Here is a 15798-nt window from a genome sequence, read left to right on the forward strand (position 1 = left end):
AAATCGTAACTTTTATTACATGCTGTGATACATTTTCTGGAACTTACGCCTTTCTAATCCTTCACAAGTCAATAATAATATTCAAATAACTTCCTTTCCTCCACATTCCTCAATTCGCATTTCGTTAATTTCGCAAGTCATTTTGTTTACAACATATAATTAGGCTATTAATGTGTTCATGCGTTAAATCCATGTAACTTTATAGCTTACATTCGGATCAATTTTCGAGGAGAACTTGAAAAATGTAAAATGCGTATCAAGGATTATCATTTTATTTAGCATTAAATAAAATGCAGTTAATGACTTTACAGCGAATAAAAAATTCAGATTATTTTGTGCATGTTTGTCGATTCAACACCTTCACATGTGTACACGAGAGAATAATTGTATGCACACATTATATGCTGAACATTAAGCATACATAAGTATGAAAAATAGTATGAAACTGCAAAATTGTATCAATAAGAAAAAATATACACGAAAACATTTATATGGCCACAGGTAGTAGGTGCCTTTTTTTTATTATTGTTAAACACATGTGTATTGAGTCTATATACTTACTCATATTTTTTTTTTCCTAGAGATGAATGAAATGAAAAATAAAACAACAGCCGTGCAAACGCAGTTCGGTATTAAACCAGAGCAGACCTAAAAATGAAGTTGATGGTGCAAATAATTTGTGCAATTGGTAAGTCAGTGGAATTTTTTGAGAAAAAAGTAAGAGATAGTTGTGCTTATACATGATTTTGTGAATTGTTTATAGCACTCTTGGTGCTATTGGTTAATGGCCAGCGACCAAATTGCTGGAGGTATTATCAAGAAGATCCCGAAACAATTGATCAGGTGTATTTCCCTCATGAGAAAAATTGTCAGTATTTCTATCAGTGTACAGCACATGGTGCTATGAGGTAAGTGTCAATATCTAGAGCTTCAGGTCGACTTCCAGTCCAGACACTTCCCAGAGCTCCAAAGTCGACTTGAAGCTCTGGACTAAATCCATCATCCAGGATCTGGATGTTTCTAGAGCACAGTTCATTAACATCCCTTTCTAACTTTCCTTTTCCAAAAAATAAACAGAATGAAGTGCCCACCAGGCATGCATTTCGACAAAGAGAATCATCAGTGCGGTAGACCAGACGATGTTGTATGTTAATTAAATCACGTACATAAAATTTCATTTTATGCCAGTTAGAATTAATGTGTATTTTTATATTGTTGCCATTTTAATGACAAGAACCCATGACATCATGAATTATACTCAGTAAATTTTAAGAATAAAACTTTCGATTTTCCTTAAATAATTGATAGTGCTTTATTTAATGACTTTTAAGTCACTCCAATTTCTCTTTTTTTCCTTAATTTTTATCATAAAACCCATTAAAATTGATTGATTGGACATCATTATCATGTAATAATATTGTGAAGGTTGGGAGAACATATGCCAGCCGTTAAGTGACATTCTTCAGGTTTTTTAAAAATTTCATTCAATGTAAATTTTCGAATTGTTTAATCATCCAATCAATTACATAAAAAAACATCGAGTTACAATTATGCATAGACACATTACCTTGTTTAACTCGCTCTCAAAAAAAGGCATGCGTACCCTCGTAACACAGTGTATGACAAAAATGTCTCTGTTTTATCGGTTCCATGACTTGTTATCGATATGGTCAGAACTTGTTTTTCCTGATGCTATTGCGTTTTTTTGTCTTCTGTTTTTTAATTTAATTTTCTTTACCCGTCTTCACGAAATTCTCATAAAATTTAATTTTTTCTTAATTTATCTCTTCCTCTCATTATGATTATCTGAGATGATATTCATCGCATCTGTAAACAATGGGATTAGGGGCGTTTTATTTGATCATTTACGCGCGTGTGATTTTTATTTTGACGGATTTTCTTGAGGAAATAGCCGTTAAAAGTCGTTATTTATTTAAATTTTAATTATTCAGCGGAATTCAGCAAAATTCTGCAAAATTCTTTTGTTTTAAAATTCTTTTATGTTGAATTGAATTCTTAGAAAATTAAGTTAATTTAATCAGTTAGACTATATAATTCTCACATGCAACATTGGTAAGCATTATAAATCATGGGAAACATCATCAATCTGATCAGAACTGAACATTCAGCCAAATTTATCAAGAATTATTTTTCTGAATTTCTTCACGTCTTGAAAAAAGATGCTGCAAATTTATCAAAAAACGCAGCTATTGGAATATAAACTAGACCAAAAACCATGAAAAAGTAAGTATAAAGCCTTGCTAATTAGTTCAAGTGACGTGAAAACTAGAAAAATCGTCGAAAATTTGATAAATTGAAAAAAGTCACAAAATGCTTCGAACAAAACCTAGATAATTATGGAATCTTCACAAATTAAAAGAAAGCAGCAACTTATTGAAGTCACATAAATATAATCGGAATTGAAGAAAATGATATTAAAAGTAATAAAACATGTGATCGACATGAACATTTTTGGAATTGTAAATGGTTTTATAATAGCTTGAATTGATTTATTATGATACAGTTATTCAACTGTTGAAAGGTTTCCAAACACGTAAACATTCAATTTTCATAAGAAGTTGTAAATCCATACAATTCCTTTCAAAGCCTTACAAATCCTCATAAATAAACAACAATTGAATAATCTTCAAACTTTCGAAAAAATTTTTGCAATAACTCTTAAAGTACAATGAGACATCAAATTATTTCCTCATTACACGTTTCATCAGAAGCGTTGACAGTATGCAATGACATTTAAACTCGAATTTTTTGTTTGTATATGATCATCAATATCATCTTCTTTTAACAAACCAAAATATAAATATATTGAGATATTATAAATTGAAAGCATCGCGTCGAGAGAGTCAGAGAGAGGTTTTGGATAAATAAACATCACAGAATTCATCTTCATTGAGTTTCTTTCTTGTGAATCAAGCAGTTTTGCTAATTAATATGAAGCATTTATTATTATTTTCCGTATTATTAGGTGAGAAATTTTTACTTAAATTCCTTACATTTCATGTCATAATTGGAATGTTGATTTCAGTTTCTTTGGCTGTGAGTATTTCCGCCATAACAGACGAAGATTGCGTGAGATTAGCTGAAGAAAATCCATTAAAGATTAATCGTTACTATGAACCACACGGATCTGACTGTAACAAGTACTTCCAGTGTTCGAGATATGGACTTGTGGAATTCAATTGTCCAGAAGGATTGAACTTTGATCGTGAGCATCACATCTGTGGACGACCACGCGAAGTAACATGTTAAAAAAAAACATTCGACTTCTTTGTAAAAGCTATCTATGATGCAAACAAAACAAATAAATAGAAATTCTTATATTTTTGCACAAAAATAAAGTCTAAACCTGTCGAACCAGATATTATTTTTGCATTTGTACTGTGTTATGCATTTGTCTCATCTTTACTCGTGTCTACATATATCTCATTTCTCGTACAATCGACGAGATTGTATTCAAAGGAGACATAACGAAAGCGAAAGTGATCTCACTGTTCCTCCAGTCACGAAGTAAGATTCAGACGTGTAAGGTGTACAAACATGAAGCTTATTACCATTGTCTTCGGTATGTCTTTTCAACAATATTGATATTCAAGGTTTCATTTTAAATATTTTGCTTTTATTTCTTGTCATTCGTAAAAAAAAAAAAAAAATAAAAACAGTTTTTGCAGCAGTAATTGCTGTTGTGACATCACAACAACCACCAGATTGTGTATCAATCGCAAAGAGCACACCTGAAGACATTTCAAAATATTATTATCATCATGAAAATGACTGCAATAAATATTATCAATGTGCTGAATATGGATTAGTTCTCAAGAAATGTCCCGAAGATTTACATTTTGATCGTAACTTATACATTTGTGGTTATCCCGAGGACATTCAATGTTAAGCATTTATCGCATTATATTTTGAGATTAACTATTGTCTGAAAAGAAATGTTAATTTTGTAATAAAATTTGTGATTTAACCTCACACGATTTTTAAATTCCCCAGCACACGCGGAATTTTTGCCTTTATATTCGCTAATAGCGGTTGGTCGGCAATATACGCTTAAAAATATCATTTATTTGCTAGAGGATATCATTTTATATTTCAGAGAAAGATAATTAATCATTTATTATAAGCGGCATAAAACCCAGCAGCAACTGACGTGTGACATTGTCATGCTTAATTTTCTAAGCAACTGAACTTAGTGAACTTGAAGCACGTAATGCTGAAAAGTTTAAAATTCATAACGACTGAATTATTTTTGAATGAGCTTTTTTATGTCGCTCTTGATGTGGCTCATGAGTAACAATAATGTGGCTTAAAAGCTTATGAACAATATTAAGTCTCTCATACAAAGTCATGATACAAACGTTTTAAAAGTATGTTTACGATCATATATATTTTAAGTTGTACAAATGCAGTTTGCTGGAAAAATAAAGAACTCAATGTTTTCATAATTTAGGACCTACCGGGGACAATGACTGACATTAAGCACTAATCAACGAGGATAGAAGATGCTGATGGACAACCGTTTTCCAACTCTGTTCTTAAGATCGAAAATCTACTTTCTCAAACTGAAGAAGCAAGAATGTCATGAGAAATCTATTATTAAGGTGTAGTTCAAGAAATTTTTGTGTTGAGTTCAAACTTCAAGGTTCGAATCCCACCATCAACTTTGTTATTTTTCGGAGGTTTAGATATGATCTTCATGTATTGTTTAAAGTTACCGAAAGAGGATAAAGCTTATCCTGGATGCGTTGTAACTGACTGAAATTGGATCAGACACCACATTGATATACAGAACTTGATATTAAAAAAAGAGTTAAAAGTCTCTAGATTTAAGAGATATAAATTTAAGGAAGTGTCTTTTAAGGAAGACGGTTTTAGGAAGATTGAAGTGTTGAGGACAGTCTTAATGATGTTGTCCTGGACATTGTATAAGTTAAAGAATAGTAAACTATGCTTAAAATTGTTTATTTATTCAATAAATCTTAATGTAAAAACATACAAAAGATAAAATTGTAAAGCAAATGACTTAATAACTACTTGTCTAAATGACAATATCATTTTGGATTTAGGATACGTTTGATGCAAAGTATATTTAATGTTTCTACAAAAGGAATGTGAAATGAGCTTCTGTACACATTATTTAAATTGGGGTTTTTAAATCGTATAGACCAAAATTTTTAGTTTATTTTAGATTTTATGTCCAAAAGCCAAAGCATATTGATCAACTTTGGGTCATTCACAATGCTTTTTTATTCTGCATGGAAGTGTCATATAAATTTAGTGACAGACAACACCCATTCTCTCCTGGAAGTTTGATATTTTTCATGATCAACCTATTTGGAGGTTATGACCCTTCAATATTGTACTTAAATGCACATAAAAAGAATTCTGATGTATGCCTAATTGGAAATTTAAATTGATGCATTCGAATATTTTGCACATACACAAAAACTGGCTCAACAAAATCTCAATACTCAAACTACCATTACATCTAATTCCTTACATCTCTAAAATTGTTCATCGTGTTTCGTTCAACTTAATACTTTGTTATAAAAATGGACGGAATTTACATCACAATTTGCTGACTAATGTCCTAAATTCTGAGAATTTCGAAAATTCCCAGTATGTATCATTCCAATTCATCTTTTTAATGATGAGATTGCAAGAATGAATGAGAGAGTAATAAAGGCTAATGAGATTTTATGGCAATTAGCAGACGAGAATGCTGTGCCGCATGCTGGCGGACAAACAGGATTTTTTGCCTCTTCAAGATACACTGTTGCTTCAGCTCGTCCTAGTTTGTTGATCGCTTCACACTTATATTCACCGAATTGCCTTCTATCCAATGTAGTGATTCTTAAAGTTGAGTCCGTAAATTCATCAGCTGTATTAAAGTTCGATATTTTATACTTTTTACTATTAGACAAGATACTTTGATCTTTCGTCCATGTAATTTGTGGCGGTGGATATGCTTCAATGTGACATTCCAAGTCCATATCAAAATTAACTGCTTGACTGACTTTCTCTCGAGGTGCGGTAATCACTGGAGAAAATTCTATTTCTAAATTTACATTTCGTCGATCGCCTTTCCCAACTCCATTATCGGCAAAACAGTAGTACGTGCCTCTATCCTCCTTATGGGCACTATGAATTTTTATTGTATTTCCATTGTATGAACTTCCACCTAAAAAAATATAATTCAATTATTAGTGCTGGATGATTATTTATTAACATATGTTTTCTAAAAGAACAATTGGGAAGTTTGAAATGGTCTGTTGATGTTAAGGAATGAGCGATGTTGACAATAATTGATTAACCGGCGTTAAAAATTCAAATTCACCTAAAACCCTACAATTCCTTTGAAATTGTAAACAAAAAACATTTGTAAAGTTCTCAGTAAACATTGAAAAAGGTAAGAATTATTTAAGAATTAATCAGTTAAATAGTCAAAACGTAAGCACATTGATGCATCCATCCGTTAACAAGCAGCACTAGCCTATATAAATACGCATTCCGTGCGTTTGATTCATTCACAATTATGTAAATTTGTTTAAATAATAATTCTTCAGAAAGAATTCACAAAATCAGCATTTATTGTTCTCATGTACTTTAATTGAACGTTTATTATTAAGCTAGACATGCAATATGAATCATAGTTATCATTTAGATATGCATTGACTGATTCTGTCCATATTTCTTTAACAATTTATAATAATTGTCCCATTAATTTGAGGTTTTTGTACACATTACGAATGACGTGCAGTAGTTCAACCTACAAAATGACATCTTGTAATTTGCGTTTTGTTGCGACAAAAGAGGAAAGAAGAAGACTTTCCATTTTCTTGTTCTTCTATCACGAACATGCAAGAATTTTTTTACGATTAAAAACTTTTAATTAAATATTATTAGCATTAAATTAGCTCTATTCGGTATACTGGATAAATACCATACGTATAAAAATGTGTAGATGATTGATGTATAAACATATGTTTTAAATATTGACATAAAACCAAGTGTTTTACTGAATTAAAGTAAAATATCAAATTTGTTATTCAATTATTAAAAAATTCACTTGTTCCACACTCAAAAAGACAAATAAGCAGTATTGTCATGTCCGTACACTATTATTTACTATTAGAATTTAGATCAAATGTGCTTTATATTCAGTAACAATTATTATTCGTGTTTTAAATCAAATAAAATCACTAAACAACATATTCAATAAACTTATTGTTTATGCTATGCATGAAGTTGTTACATGATTTATGGCGATTCAAAAAGCACCGCAACTACTTTACATGTTATACATTTGTGATTGTTTACTTGATATTTGATAATCTATTGAATATATTGAATTGATGGTTAGGTAACATGGTTATTTGTTGTAGTAATGCATAGGCTGAAAATCCAGCTAATAGATTCCGTCCGGTCCTTCATAACAATTACTCTTAATTGCTGGATTTAAAATCTCCAGATCCAACCCTGCAATGCTCATTAATCAACGCAAAATTCATATTTATAACTTTTGGGAAAGGCCCTAATCCTCCCATAATTTAAACTTCAGAAAATGAGTGATGATTCTACACATTCTTGACGTATTCCGTATTATGGCAATAACTAGTAAAGCTACATAATGTATTTGCCTTTTCAAAATAAATGTTCTTTCAGGGGATTCCCACTCTCGAGTTCCCATTCTTCATTTGGTTACTCAAAATTATGTAATTCTTTTCATAAATTCGAGTTTGGTCGGAATTCCACATCGCGTTTTTTGACAACCTCTATCACGCAACGGAATAATTGCGTAAAAAACAGGTCATCTATCCCAAAAACTTTATTTATGTTCTATAATTAGAAAAAAATGAGGAATTAGAACATAAATTAGGCAATTTTTGGGGTTGATTTTGTATTCTGTGAAGTATAGAGCAGTGTTGTCCAAAGGGTTGACACGACACAGCTTGGTGGAAAGCCTCGACCGAAACCGGACTGACATACAATTCGTGGCATTTCCAACACTGGTCTAGACTTTTGTATCAGCTCAAAAAATCGGTAAATTGTCAGTTTTAGCTAAACAGAGCTTCTTGTTGATTTTGCAGAGGAACTTCTAAGTTGAATTACGTAAACTGAAGTACAAGCTTTTCATATTAAAACAGCTGAATCCTACACATTAGTAGCAATAGAATATTAAGTTCCAGTAAACAATCCACAAAACAACAAATTAAACCGCCAATATTCCCACCAAGGCTGTATTTACTTTATGGATACACAAGCACATCTCCCTTAAAGATGAATTCAGTTTCCAATTTTATGACACAACACTGTCATTTCTTCAGAAAAAGGCATATCCATAAAGAAAGATTTTGTGCCATATAATTCATAAAATTTGCATTGCCTACCTCGCAAATTACTTGTAAATACCATTTGTGTCTCGAAGAATTCACAAGATGTGATTTGTCCTTACCAATTGAACAATAATAAAGCATCCATTCCAAGACTTAATAAGGCATAAGCCAATTACAGTAGCATGTTAATTTAAAAGGAGACAAATAACTTTGTAAGATTGCATCGTTTTCACATTCTTATCACGTATGCACTTGAAATGTGTAATTTGTTCTTCCATTCATGTGACACGTTCTGTAACAACGGAACTAAGAGCATGAAATTTAATGATCTTCTTTTTAGAATATCAAATTACACGAATTTTGTTATCAGAATTGCATGTTACCATGATCAAATATAATAATCAAGATTATTACCGTAACTACGATAGTAAATCAGATGAGTAACTTTTTGTTTAACTGTCATCATGTAATGATGACATATGAATATGTAATTAAGCAGACTTAATTATTCATAATCAATGTAAGCATTGCAATTAAAAAAAAAATTGAATTCATCATTGAGCTTTTGTTTGCAGGAATTCACAGAGTGAACAAAGAAACGTGAAATTTGCATCATGTGCAGCTTTACCCCTTTTTTATGTATATGTAAATTTTTATTGACATTAAGGAGCCAAGGAAACAATAAACACGATTACTGTTTGAAGATTTATATAAGGTTTGGGTGACTTGAGCGCATGTAACCTTAATTTAATTATTTGAATTCAAATAAGGTTCCGATTGAAAGACAGTACCTTAATTTAATTATTAGAAGATATATTAGGTTCCGATTGAAAGACAGTACCTTAATTTAATTATTAGTCTATGGAATTCTATTAGTTCCAGTTGTATTTTATTCTGGATGATGACTATTCAGAGTATTATCTGGATTATTCACCAGAGTATACTATTGAGTATGATTTACTCGACTGTGTGACTGATTACACTGGTGTACCATGTCACACAGGTTGCCCACCACTGACCTAGAGTACACAATTTAAACCTAGACTTCAAGACAAAACTCAATTAAAATTTTTGACTATAAATGAGTAATTCAGTATGATTAATATCATAAAACTTGTGTTATTTAAGTGAGTAAGCTGAAAATCATTGAATGAATTAAATACTTTACTGCCTCCGCATAAAATTAGCTGAATGTGAAATTTTCAGTAATAATTTACAATTTATTAACAACAGAGACATATCAAGTGCACAATATTCTCGATTTTCAACGAATCGCGTTTGTAAATTAGCAATATTAAATCAATAATTCTCAATTTACTCTGATAGTGACCCATGGCAACGGCGATACATGTTTGGCATGCTTAATTTTAGAAATAAAAAACATTGGGAACTTGAACTAGTTGTTGTTTAGAATTTGAGTCTAGGGAGGAATTGATTGAGTCATTGACATTTGCCGGCAAAAACAACTAAATTTATTGGATGTGTGTATTGAACTTGTGGGTTGACTATAGTCGTAGTTAGACAAGGTTTTTGGTTTTATGGCTTAATTCAATGAACTTTGAGAATTTTATTGCAGACCTTCAACCGATAAGAATTATATCCAACCAAGTACAATCTGATTCAGACATCGCTTACAACATCATAGAAAATTTACGAGATGTCCATTCTCTTGAGTCATTTACATGATTTATATCATGCCTATATATCAGTACCATCAATGCTTAATAGTCTTTGATACTTTGTCTTCGCATATCTTTCTTTATTTCCCTTTCATCTCTATTTTGTTTTTTATATTCATCATATAAATGTGTCGATTGGTTAATTTACTGTTAAATTTGTAAGAAAAAAGACAAGTTTTTTGCCAACCTAATGCGCGAAATCTTAATAATCCGAAATGTGTTAAATAAGTATGAATGATCATTAATTTTTACGCTAGCGTATTTAAAGAAACTTAGTATTACAACTTTTCTGCGTTTATTGCTTCTTTTTATATTTTTTCTAGATTCCATTAAGCTTGCATAGAAGATAATGATTGCTTTAATGGCATCTTTCACGAAATATCAAGGAGTGGACTTTAGATATTTAATATCCAAAATTTTATAGTCATTCACACGCGCGTGTCGCGTGATTTTCTTCCTGATTTATTGGGGTTGTCTTTTTATAGCTGCTTTCTCTTTTTGCTTCCTTCTTTTTAAACTTTAAATTTGGTTAATGTCCGATAAAAACGTGTATCTGCGAGTATTTGTGCGAATAATATTCATAAATCAAATTGCAAATTTTAACGGTTTTATAACCGGTTAACATTCAAAGGATTTTTTTACAATTTTTGGAAAAATTCAAATTTTTTCAAAAAATTCAAAATGTTAAATTTTGATCGTTCAAAAGACTCAAATTTTCAAAAACGTTAAATTTTATAACCAAAAAAAGTTCAAATTTTTGAAAACCTTTAAATCAATTTTAAAGAATTCAATTTGGAATCATAAATTAGTTTTTGAATCTTAACAAAAAACCGTTAAAACTTTATAATTTGCTTTATGAAAATAAATGAGTATTTAATAATGAAATCTATCAAACTATCAAAGAATCTTAAAGAACAAGTGAATAATAATCCAATTAAGTTACTTAATACGCCTTTAACAGCCATCAATTAGCATACCTAGTGGGCAGTCTATATTTCAATTTGCACATATCTCAATAAATTAGTTTAATGTCCGTAATCTAGGCATTAAATTAACAAGTGTCAAAACCTAATATATATTATCTACATGTGTTTAAAAATATCTCGTACTATTAAAATATATATAAAGAAATATTGCAATAAGACGTGCAATTGCCTCTCGAATGCTGCAATCAGACTTTATTCAAAACATAAAAATATTTTCGCTATACGCAGAGTGAGAAAAAAAAGGAATAAAAAGATGTGGCATGGACGATCGTAAAAAAATCAAAGATCGTAAACAGATAAATGAGTAGTTTGATAGGAAGACAGCAGACAAAGACTTTCTAGATTGATTTGAAGTATTTGGGGAATTTTATTTTATTATAGTATTATAGTCGTGGACTAAAAATATCTTATTAATAGTTAATTTTAGTGATTTTTACCGGTATATTGAGTAGAAGAAACAGATGTGTGTAATTTTGAGTCAAAAATTTAATATTTCAACACCTGTAAGCACGGTATTCTCTGTTTATCAACTTATTTACATTATGATGACATTTAATAAGCGATTTAAAGTTAAAAGAGGTCTGATGTCAGCAAGTTCCACAATAAATTGGTGGATTTATTGCTTAAAAACAACTTTTATGGAACTATTTAGAAATCTTTTGCCTTGAGAAGAATGCTTTTAGATTGTCATTTTGATCGGAAAGTGCTGAGCACTTGATAGGGAACTCTCAGGGATTGGTACTTGACTGGTGCTCAATACTTGCTTAGTACTCATCGCTCGAAATAATTACATTGCGTCATACTTCAGCACTTTTCAATTATTGTTGTAAAATTGTGCCATAAATGGCTGTCATGACCGTCAGGAGACCTTCAAGGCTTCCAGTAGTACGAAGAAGTATCGATCCCCTAACGACCACGCGGTACTGCTTGGTTAATCGATCCAAAATCCAGCAACAGACCAAAAATACTCTGTTATTGTTCCGGATTTCGAAACCAGCAATTATTGCCCGTCATTACCATAGCCACTCATTATTATTCGAGAAATTTACTCAACTGTCAATACTCAAGTACTGATCAAGTATCAATCCCTCGAATTTCTACATCCACTGTCTCTCATTTCCAGTACACAGTTTAAATCCTCAAGTAAATCGACAACATTAAATTTAATTAGTAATTGAACTACAGAAATTTACTGAATCCGCTTCTTTTTATTGATATAGCATCATGTGACTGGATATTTCATTACATATACCTGGGAATCACCGAAAGAGATCGACATTTAAAAAGACGCCACAAAGTCACCTTCAAATTACTTGTACTTCTATTTGAAGTATTTGCAGAACTGAATGTACGGGAGTGTACATTAGTCAAATTATTTGACTTAAATATCGTCTACTCAGCATAATTTAAAAATCGTTAAGGCACTAGATAATATTTATATTTGTTTAGGGATTGTTTGGAAGTGATGTCTATGATAAAATGGATTTTTAGCCAGAGTTGCTTTCTCCTACAAAACCATACAAACTATCAAGAATTTACACGGTTTTTGCCTGTCACAGGCACCTGTTTTGCAACTCTATTTGTAGCCTTTCCTACTGTGTTATTTAAAACAACAAAAAAGCGGCAATTGCCAAGTTGGTTAGGAACTCGGGCAATCAATTGAAAGGTCCGGGTTCGATCACAGGAAAAATATAGTTGAGTTCGGGTGGTTTTTCACTGTTCTAGTAAGATCAACTTGGTTTGTGTGATTCGCGACACACAAATTGTAACTAGGTATGTTGTATTGATATACCCTGGGTCATACGGGACCGCGGAGTGGACAGAGTTGGAGGAAAGCAAAACGTCCATTAGGACAAAAGAACAGGAACCACGACAAATCATTGTATTCAATAAGGCAACAAATTCAATGTCATAAAGTGCTCATCAGCGTCGTGGGATTCGACCCACGTCCTCTATCCGGTGTGTCTAACTGTTCGGCCACAGAGACCTCACTGTCACACCGGCAGTTTCAACTACATGTGGTTCGATACTTCAGATTTTAATATCATTCAACAGCACAATCATAGACATCATAAGCAAACAATCCGTAAATACTATGGAATATTCCATAAAAATGGATTGTCTTGTTAAAAAGTTCCACGAACTCTTTAAGAGCAAATATTCTTCTTCTTATATCAATGATCCGATTTTACATCCATAATTAATTATCTCTTCGAAATCCCCTAATGATTCATTATCACATGACTAAAAGAAACAAGAGTCTTGTTTTTAAAACATGTCAATAAAATATTTCCATTCGTGCCAAGATACTCAAATTCTTCACCGGAGCTACATGATTAATTTATGAATTCCAAATAAAAATGCCAAGCTGATTGCACAAAAACTATGACAAAAGTAATGAGTTATTACCCAAAATATTAAGACACAGAAACAAATTTTTGTGTGACACATGACCCAATGGCCAAAAATGTTAAAATTCATAAATTAGACACAAAAAGCTTCTAAGCTTTCATCATAATTGAAGATTCGCGTGATGAACAATATTAATTTTAATTGATTTAAACGAAGATATATTGTGTATATTTGTGGATATACGTGAGATTAAGAATAAAAGAATTGCCGAAAAATAATTTATACAAGATATAGAACATAAACAAAAATTGAACAAGTCAGCGAACAATGAAGAAAAATTTTTGTTTAAAAAAAGTAGGAAAAGATTAAGTTTAGGTGATTAAAGCGCATTCTTAGGTTAGTTTTAGACTAGTGGTGGACAACCTGTGGACCGCGGCACACCAATGTCGCACAACATTTATTAGGAAATGCCATTGACCCTATGCCGTGTGCAATTTCGGTCGAGGCTTTCCACCAAGGTGTACCGAGAAATAAAAGGTTGCGCACTGCTGTTTTATATGAAATGTATGTTATAAAGCCTAGATTTCCTTAATTACAGAAACTGTGATAAAAGAGCTGACAGTTAGTAAGGCAATGATTAGAGACATGTTGCCGATTAAATCAGTCAATGACTACGATCACAAAGATATGACTAGAAATAGTACGACTACAGACAATGACTAGTACGAAAGGTACGACTAAGCACTGACAATGACTAGGCATAGGTACAACTAAGAACAGACATGACTTGGCAAAGGTACGATTAAGCACAGATAATGACTAGACATAGGTTCGACTAGGCACAGGCAATGACTAGACGTAGGGACGATTAAGCGCAGACAATGACTTGGCATAGGTACAAATATAAGCACAGACAATGTCTATGAATCTACTTCGTACCTTAGATAAGTAGATTAATAGAGAGCATACGTAAATTAATCCATGTTATGAGATGTGCGCTTAACCTTAACCTTACAACTCTACACTAGATTTACATATAGTTAGCTTGTCCACTTAAGATTTGTTTAAACCGGTCTACTTCTAAGTCACAGAGTAATACATTTGTTTAAGTTTTTATATTCGTAATTTGAAACACTGAAGTCACTTACAGAAACAAATTTTACTGTCCATTATTCCTCAAAATATTCAAAAAACTAGATATGCTTGAAACTGGTTAAAATTTTAATTAGAATCGATTTGTCACTTTAAAAATTCATTACCAATAGTTCCGATTTCCATGAGAACTTCATACATAATATGCACTAAACTAGAACTTAAATAACAGAATACGACAAACAAACAATCAATATCACATTTCTAGCCAAAACAAAATGTCAATCATCACTCATAACTCCTTGTGGAAAATGTGGCGAAAATTGTGTCTCATTGACCTCAAACTTGAACTAAAACTATATAAAATTTGACGTCTTACCCGTTGGCAATAAAGCATTATTTTCTCGTCTCCATACGATAATCGGTTGTGGATTACCAGTTGCGTAGCATTCCATATGAACAGAACCACCTTCTGTCGCAACGATTGATTGTGTTGAATTGTCAGTAATTGCTGGTGGACGTCGTACGAATAGATTTGTTGTTGCTGTTATTTTATTATTCACAGATAGAACTACGGTACATTGATATGTGCCTGAATCACTTTCTTGTACATCTTTTATAAGCACTATATATGTGGCACTAGCACCGTCATAAAGCAACGCAAATCGAGACTCTTTAAGCACTAAAGACGTTCCAGTCGATATAAATACATTATCATTATTTTTTCCTATTTTTGACCAAATTACTGGATATTCCGAACCAGCATATTGTACCGAACATCCTATTTCAACCGTACTACCTTGATCAATCCATTGATCATCCGCAATATATGTTATGACGGGAGCTCGCTGACTATTACAGAGCGAGATTGTCGCGATGAATAAAACACAACCTGCACGCAGGTTTTTCATTTTTATACTGAACAGCTTAAACATACAAATGAAAAATGTATAGCGACTCGCTGCGGGAATATTCGCAGGTAATGTTTTGTATATTTCTTCTCTTCGTATGTACATGAAGGCGCACGAAGGAATTGTGCTATACACAGCCTAATATCATCTACAATTACATTTATTGTGAATCGGCAATAACAATAACAAACTTTTTTTTTTGGTTCCTAAGTCATAAAGAGGAACGACTGAATATTCCTTTAATAGCCATGACCTCTCTCGGTCTCTCCACACATGCACCATCATAAATATGAAGCTATAAATGTACATTAGAATTGACCTTGTGAATGCGATGTAAATCATTTAATATTTATGTCTTTAATAATTACTCATTTTTTGGTCGTGTATTGGGCTTATTTTAATTGGAAAGAGCACACAATTT

At 31.9% G+C, this 15798-nt stretch overlaps 2 protein-coding genes and 1 long non-coding RNA gene across 3 annotated transcripts; 2 read left to right on the plus strand and 1 right to left on the minus strand.

The window, feature by feature from the left end:
- Positions 1 to 567: 567 nt before the first annotated feature.
- On the plus strand, positions 568 to 1301 carry LOC139092857 (peritrophin-1-like). The gene is made up of 3 exons (XM_070643411.1): positions 568 to 688; positions 764 to 908; positions 1078 to 1301. The coding sequence occupies exons 1-3, from the start codon at positions 655 to 657 to the stop codon at positions 1151 to 1153; spliced, it is 255 nt and encodes an 84-aa protein (XP_070499512.1). The 5' UTR covers positions 568 to 654; the 3' UTR covers positions 1154 to 1301.
- Positions 1302 to 2827: 1526 nt separating this feature from the next.
- LOC139092664 (uncharacterized) lies at positions 2828 to 3993 on the plus strand. The gene is made up of 3 exons (XR_011544617.1): positions 2828 to 2986; positions 3047 to 3583; positions 3681 to 3993. It is a non-coding gene; the product is annotated as an uncharacterized lncRNA (long non-coding RNA).
- Positions 3994 to 4966: 973 nt separating this feature from the next.
- On the minus strand, positions 4967 to 15392 carry LOC139092827 (lachesin-like). Its single transcript, XM_070643361.1, has 2 exons — positions 14846 to 15392; positions 4967 to 6202 (listed from the first exon to the last, which is right to left on the minus strand). Exons 1-2 carry the CDS (start codon positions 15375 to 15377, stop codon positions 5658 to 5660), a joined length of 1077 nt encoding a protein of 358 aa, XP_070499462.1. The 5' UTR covers positions 15378 to 15392; the 3' UTR covers positions 4967 to 5657.
- Positions 15393 to 15798: the final 406 nt, after the last annotated feature.

This window comes from Chironomus tepperi, unplaced genomic scaffold, assembly GCF_022539635.2.
Source record: "Chironomus tepperi strain 1889 unplaced genomic scaffold, CSIRO-AGI_Ctep_v1 contig_309, whole genome shotgun sequence".
NCBI lineage: Eukaryota > Metazoa > Arthropoda > Insecta > Diptera > Chironomidae > Chironomus > Chironomus tepperi.

Excerpts from the sequence above, each read along its gene's own strand:
- LOC139092857 (XM_070643411.1), top strand. The coding sequence starts at position 655 with ATGAAGTTGATGGTGCAAATAATTTGTGCAATTG. Across the intron at positions 689-763 it reads GCAAATAATTTGTGCAATTG|CACTCTTGGTGCTATTGGTT; the intron begins GTAAGTCAGTGG and ends AATTGTTTATAG. Across the intron at positions 909-1,077 it reads ACAGCACATGGTGCTATGAG|AATGAAGTGCCCACCAGGCA; the intron begins GTAAGTGTCAAT and ends AAAAATAAACAG.
- LOC139092827 (XM_070643361.1), bottom strand. The coding sequence starts at position 15,377 with ATGAAAAACCTGCGTGCAGGTTGTGTTTTATTCATCGCGACAATCTCG. Across the intron at positions 6,203-14,845 it reads TAATGCTTTATTGCCAACGG|GTGGAAGTTCATACAATGGA; the intron begins GTAAGACGTCAA and ends ATATTTTTTTAG.